Genomic DNA, 8,382 nt, shown 5'->3' on the forward strand with positions numbered 1-8,382 from the left:
TCTCTCTCTCTCTCTCTCTCTCTCTCTCTCTCTCTCTCTCTCTCTCTCTCTCTCTCTCTCTCTGCATCGCTAATAATATAAAGTGAAATAATATCGACGTTCGGTACGCGCGAACGAACGAAAGTATTCGCAATGCCGCACGCTATATTCCGGTAAAGCTCGAATCGATGAATTTATAGTGGAATTTACAGCGGTTTCTGTCGCGCGATATAGATTCGGAACGGTGTCGATTGCATTCTCATTCGCCACGTTGCGTTTAAATGTCGTAAAGGAATTACTGCCGCGGACGTGAACCGATTGATGCCAATTGATATTACTGCGAGCGCGCGCGTAACATCGCATCGCAGCGCACGCGGAATATTTCGCGACTTGTGTGTGTGTGTTGTGTGCGTGCATGTTCATAAACTTGGCGAAATTTTGCGCGACGCTGGTAAGCGCACAGATAAAAGTGCGGCCACTGGAAATAGGACGATTCTAATTATAGACGCATTGCAACGAAGACGAAGAGCAAACTCTCCTCACGATTTTCTTGGACGCGCGGCTGGAGCGACTGTCGCCTAAAGTCAAGGTGGATGCCATCGAAAATCTGGCGGGATTCCTAGGAATGCATACGGTATTGATTTGATCATATGATTTGCGATACACGTAAAACCGAATGATAATTAATATTATGATAAAAGTGATCAAATGTTTGTTCGACGGAATTTTTCATTTTTTCTAGCGTGAGTTTACGTACTTGACATTAATTACGCATTTACGTACTTGACATTAATTACCTATTTCGTGTTATCTAGAACGCCTTTTCGATGCATTCCCTAAGCAAGCACGATAGTAAGCCATTGGAGTCTTCCATCATTCTGGGCGGATCTGGAAATGTGCCCCATCGTCGGGAGAATTACTTCACCACTATCCAGTGGCAGGTAGGATTCGAAATGCACACCCACGCTTTGCTTCGTCCTTAATATTCGCTTGTCGTATCGAGCATAGAGAAACATATGACCGTGTCGATATCGTGCAAGTCGTTAGCGATTCTCGCGACGTATCGATAAACCATATAACTTCCTATGCGCACATTGTCCCCCCCAGGTCGGCTGCGACGGTCACGTGTGGAGGCATCAAACGGAATTGATAAAACAACTGCGGGAACAAGCAAAGGACGGCACTCTGGCGGAAGTTCTGCAATTGCCTGTAATACTGTGGCGCGTAAAGACTGATTCGAGCTCTTTCCTGAGGAATAGAAGAGAGGCCGGCTCAGGAGACTACGATAACGCAGACGATTACGAGGGCTACGACGATGATTACGATGGCGATTACGACGGCGAGGACGGCGGTGAGGAGGGAGAAAACGATAACGAGGACTCGCAGGTACAGCCGACCATCATGCCGGATTTCAGCGGTGCAAGAGGCAACACCGTTCCGGAACACCCGCACCGACATCATCACGGCGAAGAAACGATCGATTGGAACGTAAGTCGTTAGGTATTTCTTTTTTTAATAAGACTCGCGGAGACTAATATCTTTCTATCGTGTGTTTTTTCTTGTTTCTTTCCAGGGCGAAGAGGTTGACGAGGAGGAGATAGTGACAAAACTGAAGCAGACAGAGCTGGAAAGCGGGGCGGTAAATAGAACGAGCAGCAGCAGCGCTACGCCTACGGTAAGTGTCTTCGTGGAATCGAGTCGTTGCGTGATTCTTCTCGTTGAGTCGACGAGTTGATATTCGGGATACAAGCTACTTTACCAACGGCTTTCGTTGAAATTCTTATTTCTGTGCTCCTCATTCGCCATGCCATCGCTTAAAGGGAATCGTTGCGCTTTTAAAAAAGTCTAGAATAGCTATGGGTATTGCGTATTTAATGCTGGCCTATTTCGTGTCAACGAACTATATCCGTCCGTCCGTCTGTCCGCCCGTCCGTCCGTCCGTATTGCGCGTATTGCTGTATAGATTGCGTTTCCGTTCCGAGACGGAAATTCCGCAAACGAAAGCCTGATACGTTCTTTACTGTTGTACAACTTCTGCAGAAAGATCTCCTCGAAAGAAAGAAAAGAAAAATGTAACTAACCCACGTTTTTCGTGCCATACATCGCATCTACTAACGATTTCGCAGACAACAACCACTGAACTTACATCATCACCATCAACAACTACAACCACCACCACCACCACCACCACCACCACGCCGACTACTACTACAACCACCACCCAAGCCGCGCCAACGACCACCGTTATCGCTAGTACTAGTACTAGCAACACAACGATTACCACACTGGCAGATATAGTGACAGCTAGCGTCTCCACTGTAGCTCCATCGATAGAGTCTCCGAGATCAGAAGTCACGGAGGAGTCGACGGAGAAAACGAAACACGTGGAATTTACCGTTTTACCGACTGTTCCTACAGACATCACTACGACTCCTCTCCCTATAACCACCCAGCTCTTTAGCACAGCGGGATCGCAGACTAGCGTCCCCGACAGAGTAGAAACCGAGGTCGTCGCCGGTATTAATAACATTACGACGGAAGAGGTAATGCTTCAATGCTTTGCGCTTTTCTCCATTTGTATGATAGTTCACGCCGCTATACACCGATTTCCTCGTGCGCATATCGTGTCGATTCGTCGAACTGTCGCTTCGCTCAAGTAAAATTGTTTATCGTCCCGAGATAAAAGCGCTATAATCGTTATTGACGGTGCAGTTGATAGCGACGCGGCTTCACTGTATTCATGCAAATCTTTCTCTCATTCTCTGTCCTATGTGAGACAGTCTTTTTCTTCGACACTAGGTGATATCGTCATTCTCTCCGTGCTTGATACGCGATATTTTCTCATCTAGTCGACTGAGCAAACCATCACGACTACTATGAGAGAATGGATCGTTACGGCATCAACGACACCCGTTGTTACGAGCGTCACCAAAGCCACCGCTCCTTATACTAATACCACGATGATTCCAACTGTGGCCATAACAAATGCTACGAGCACTACAACTTCGACTGTGATACCGCCAACGACGGAGCCTCATACAACGACGAGCGCAACGTCGTATATCACCAACGCGACTATTACTAGTACAACCAGCGCGACTACTACCACTACGGCGCCTACTACAACTACTACCACCCCGACCACGACCACGGTCCGAGTCATCACGGAACGTATCGACTTTGGTTTCTCCAACTTCCCACCGAGACGTGACAAGATATTAAAGAAGATACCGGTAACTGCCGGAAAACCGTTGAGCTACGTTATACCAGCTAATACTTTCAGCGATTTAGAGGACGGAGATACGAGGAAGTTAAAATTGAACCTCTATTGGCAAGGTGTACCGCTCAAGCCGACCCACTGGCTCCAGTTCAATCGCTATACGCAGGAAGTTTACGGACTGTAAGTTTGCATATACTTTTCGTGCCTTTCTTTTTGCGGAAGACAAATAGATTTCTTACTCAAACTCTTGCGAACTAGGCCTCTTGAGAATGATATATCCGCGTGGAATTACGAATTGGTTGCTACGGACAGCGAAGGCGCCAATGTTTCCGACAGTCTCGACATTCACGTGCAACAACACAAACTGAGTCGTAGCGTGAATCACGAATTCAGCATTTACCTGCGGATCGATAAGCGAAATGAATTCCCCACAGATGTCGACTGGAAGTTCAAGGTATGCGCTGGTGTTGTTGTTGTTTCCGTCCCTTTTGAAATTCATTTCTAATCTCTTTCCGATTGCAGGTGATTCGAAGTTTGGCCGAACTTTACGGAGATAACGACACGCGACACATAACAGTTCGAAGCATCGATTTGAGTACGCCTGAGTACGAACAGCAAGCCATTTTCACGTGGACTAACGATAGTCTTCCTAGAAGCAGCGAGTGCCCGAGAGAACATATCAACCGATTATTGCGCGTAAGTATGACTATTATATTCTACGAAATGAATCGTACGGTCTCTTAAAAACGATATGTACATCACCAGGTGCTCATCGACAGCGACGGGGATCCGTCGTCTTCTCTGAGAGCGGTTCTCGCACCGGAAATCAGAGTCAAGCGTGTTGTGTATCAAGGTATCGGGCAATGCGAGGATATGAAGCGTCCCGAGGTGCCGAGAGTCTCTACCGAAGAGCCGAAGGTTAATTTCCCGCCGGTACCGAGGAACCAAGTGGATCATGTGAATGCAACAGAAGGACAGTTGCTCGTGTTTAAAGTTCCAGAAGTACGTATTTTATTCATTCATATCGTCTCTGTCGATATGAGACATTATATGAATTTTGTTATTTTTGCAGGATACTTTCTTCGATGCCGAAGACGGATCGTCGCGAAATATGAAGATGTCACTTTTGACAATTGACCGAGTGCCCATCCCGCCTCACGAATGGTTGCAATTCGACAGCAAGAATCAGGAATTTTATGGCGTACCAATGCGCAGTGACGTTGGTCGTAAGGAATATCAGTTGGTCGTCACCGACAAAGAAGGTGAAAAACTTTGAAATTGAAATTGACACATACTCGCTAATTTTGCTTTTCTGATATATTTATTAATTCAACAGTACATTTTTGCGGCAGTATTAAATGAATAAACACTTTGTTGTTGCAGGTGCTAGCGCTACCGATGGACTGGTCGTTGTGGTGAATCCAGCGCCTTACATGACGCACACGGTAGAATTTTCCATGACGCTGGATATACCGTACGATTCGTTCGCACACAGCGCGCTCCAGAAGCGCAATTTCGTCGAGAAATTGCGAGATCTCTACGGGGACAAAGACACGAACGCTATTTCTCTGTACAATATCTCAAACGGCAGTACGGTCATTACGTGGTACAACAGAACTCTGCCCACGTCGTATTGTGCTCACGACGAGGTTAACAGGCTGCGGTCTGTGCTCGTGAAGAGCGACAATGACCGACGCTCGGTGACGGACGAGGTGTTGGATGTGATGGGTCTGAAATTCCCGGTGAAGCAGATCACAGTAATCCCAATGGGGATCTGTCTGGGCGAATTAACGGGCGTTCACTCGCCGGACAGTTACGTACCACCGGTGGACGATTCCACGTCCGTTGGCGCTTTCCACGATGATTATCTCTTCACTTTTGTTCTGCCGGCCATCATTATCTCCATCATGCTCATCGGAGCAGGAATTATCGCGTGTGTGTTGTACAAACGAAGACGCAGCGGAAAGATGAGCGTCAGCGAGAAGGACGAGGAACGCCAGAGTTTTCGCAGCAAGGGCATTCCCGTGATATTTCAGGATGAGCTCGACGAGAAGCCAGATCCCGGTAAGATTCAATCGATTTGTTGATATTGGTTGTTTTGACGATATCATCGGTATTCCGACATATTGCCTATTTTAGGAAACAAATCGCCCGTCATTCTGAAAGAAGAAAAGCCGCCTCTTCCACCACCCGAGTATCAGAAAGCCGATGACGGAGCCGACGTGCCGATGCTGTCGAAGGAAAACTCCGAGGAACCGTATCAGCCACCACCGCCGTTCACCACGAGTCGCGACACCAATCGGCAAAATCGTCCGAAACCGACCCCAACGTACAGAAAACCGCCCCCGTATGTGCCTCCCTAACAAAATACGGTGCACTCGCCTACGCGCAAATATATGCTAGCAATGCTCGGAGACTCACCGATACACATGCAAAACCAGAACAATTATAAAAAGCAATCTCAAATTGGCGGCGACGACGACGACGACTACGTCGATAATGATCGTGGGGCTCTGAACGTTTATAGCGATGTTTGAAGGATCTCCATTCACTCTATCCGGTGTGACAATATACTGGTCGCGAGACATGAATGGAAGTTGCTTCTCTGCGCGCCAACTCCGGACCCGCACGTTTTTACTTATTTTGTATTGTAACGGCAACGTCACAGCATCGATTTTACGGTAATGCGTTCGACTCCCGCGGTTTCTCGACATTCGATCAATATGCACTCTATCTCTCTCAACCGTCTGTATTTCACGGGAGGGAAAAAAGGATTTTCTAGGAAGTATGGGATTAATGAATCACGTGTTGCCTTTCGTAAAAAAAAGAATTCAATTGTAGGGAAGGATCCACGTCGAACTCGATACGCGAATTTAGTTTAGATCGTCGTAGAACCGACAGGCGATAGGGTAAACATATTTTATTCGACATGGTAGCATTCGAGACAGCAACGATACTCATAAATATTTCAACAATCAGTGCCATTTATTAAGCAATAAGGGTATCCGACTGTGAATAACAGCATGTACTGTAATTTATACGGTTCTACGGATTTACTGCAATTACTGTTACAGAGCCTCCGGGTATCAAGAACGACGAACTTAACGAAATACAACGTGTATAACACTGCCAGAACGACAAACGCACGATATAACGTCGCGAAGCGAGCCAGTTTCCGGGTATATGTATATCCGATCTCTCTCCCAAAACCCTCCATTTTTTAGGATAGTTCCTGGCGAATCGAACGAAGCGGTATTACTGTGAACGCCGCTCGCGCGAGAACGAATGAACTAGCTCACTTGGCGATCGCTATTACTTAAGGAGAAAATATCGGAGAGAACTGAAACGTTTTTTTGAGACATAATTTAAAGAAGGAATGATTACATGCAATGCCATTGCAAAGTGACAGCAAATGCTTCCATTGGCACGGTAGGCCATGCAGATAAGAAAAACTAATGATAATATATATATATATATACACACACACAAATATAAAAATATATATATATATAAATATGTATATTACCTATTTGCCGTTCGATAGATAACAGTCTGCAGTTACTTAGGAGAGCGTAATTTAAATACTGCCAGACCAACGTTACTAGCATTTATTTCCTTTCCTTTTTTTTTTGCACACTTTGCAAACGAATGGGAGGGAGCACCCATTCCCTCCGTTCGTTTCACGCACAATTGTTCTCATTGTTAACGCATTGCAACTTTTCTGATTTTATAGAAGAAAAACTTTTTGGTTTTCTTACGAACTTGCATCGTTTCACGAACGCGTACGAGTTAGCATCGAAAGGTTAACTCAGGAAAAACAAGAAACACTGATGCGCACGTACATAAGAACGAGACTATTTAATTTAGACTTTACATAGTTACCAAGCCAAAAAATAATTAATATTTAAAAAGAGGATGGTGAAGGTAAGGTAATAAGAACGTGTTTTTAACCGCGAAAAACGTGGCTCGCACTCTTTGAGAGCGCATTTTTATAATGTTTTTTGTAATTTTTTAACAACCGTATCGCGATACACACCCATCGTTTGTATGTCCGGTGCGCGAAAGAGTGCGGGGTATGGTACGGGTACGTATGCAGCCGTTTCTTCAATACCTCGATAGTTTCCTGATATTTTTGAAAGGAAATACGAGAAACGAAATAAAAAAAAGAGAGGAGGAAAAGGAGCAGGAGAAGGAGGAAGAAGAAGAGGAACTTCTCGCGTGTCCCGAATTCGAGGGCTCCCTTCGTCAACCGCGTCATCGCGGGCGATGAACGAATCGACGAATTTGCGGGCGCGCGCATCTATATTGGTGTGAATGCTGATGATCAATACAGTATGCGAGAGCGGAGAATGTTTCGTATGCAAGCTATAAATTACGATCTAATATAATATATTACTATTAATTCATGTCTTTGTAACGTAGATGATTTAAGTATATGCCGTGACAATTGAATACTTTACACATCGTTCGTATCTTGTTTATCGCAGAATTATATAAAGAATGGGAGGAGGGACGCAATTGTTGTCACTCATACGCGTATCAATTCATGACGATTCGTGCCGTACGAGCCGACAGTTAAGTACGTACGTTTTATTATTTTTAAAACACACACGAATAAAGAACTTCTGTATGTTGAATTCGGGTTGAACTAAATCTATATTGATGTACTATACTACCATAAAGTGGAATTATTTCGCATTTGCAATATTTCTTTGTGCGCGATTCCCAATAAGCATATCTACTGATGTTCGGATAACAGCGTCAATTTTTGCCAAATCAAAACTTTGCTGCATTTACTGTCGACGCACCAAGACTCATATTTACCGTTTCAACCGAGATCTGTTGCACAAAGTAATAATGCGATCGAAGTCAGTGTTATTCGGCTATTTTATGGTGGTATAGTGTTCGCGAAATTTTTCGGTTTGAATTCGACAATTGACGTACAACGCGTGAAACTATTACGAAGAGCTTTATATTCCGTCTGTGATCTGCGGTAAACAAGCACAGCTTCTCTCATATCATGCTTCTAATCATATCATTGCTCCACACGCGTATCTTTTAATAAAGCGCTGCAATTGTGTTTACTGTGAAAATGATAATGTATGATAGACATGTACGATAATTTATAAGATAGGGACAACGCGCGGAGGACGACACCTCAATGAAAAAAAAAAAAAAAAAAA

The 8,382-nt window shown here is 44.8% G+C and overlaps 1 protein-coding gene across 4 annotated transcripts in view; it reads left to right on the forward strand.

Annotated features, from left to right (window-relative positions):
* LOC116848779 (dystroglycan) overlaps positions 1-8,382 on the forward strand; it is an 80,074-nt gene extending 71,692 nt beyond the window's left edge. For 3 of the 4 annotated variants that reach the window (XM_032825248.1, XM_032825249.1, XM_032825247.1), the window contains exons 4-15: positions 485-613; positions 795-920; positions 1,087-1,467; positions 1,553-1,654; positions 2,106-2,522; positions 2,829-3,379; positions 3,458-3,653; positions 3,722-3,895; positions 3,965-4,201; positions 4,272-4,461; positions 4,583-5,263; positions 5,339-8,382. In XM_032825248.1, coding sequence (XP_032681139.1) covers positions 485-613; positions 795-920; positions 1,087-1,467; positions 1,553-1,654; positions 2,106-2,522; positions 2,829-3,379; positions 3,458-3,653; positions 3,722-3,895; positions 3,965-4,201; positions 4,272-4,461; positions 4,583-5,263; positions 5,339-5,562 — 3,408 coding nt within the window. In that variant the 3' untranslated portion in view covers positions 5,563-8,382. The remainder of the gene's footprint in view (positions 1-484; positions 614-794; positions 921-1,086; positions 1,468-1,552; positions 1,655-2,105; positions 2,523-2,828; positions 3,380-3,457; positions 3,654-3,721; positions 3,896-3,964; positions 4,202-4,271; positions 4,462-4,582; positions 5,264-5,338) is intronic. The other variant, XM_032825250.1, reaches the window with a different exon arrangement.

This window comes from Odontomachus brunneus, unplaced genomic scaffold, assembly GCF_010583005.1.
Source record: "Odontomachus brunneus isolate Ranch 3 - 2012 unplaced genomic scaffold, Obru_v1 Obru_scaffold_100, whole genome shotgun sequence".
NCBI lineage: Eukaryota > Metazoa > Arthropoda > Insecta > Hymenoptera > Formicidae > Odontomachus > Odontomachus brunneus.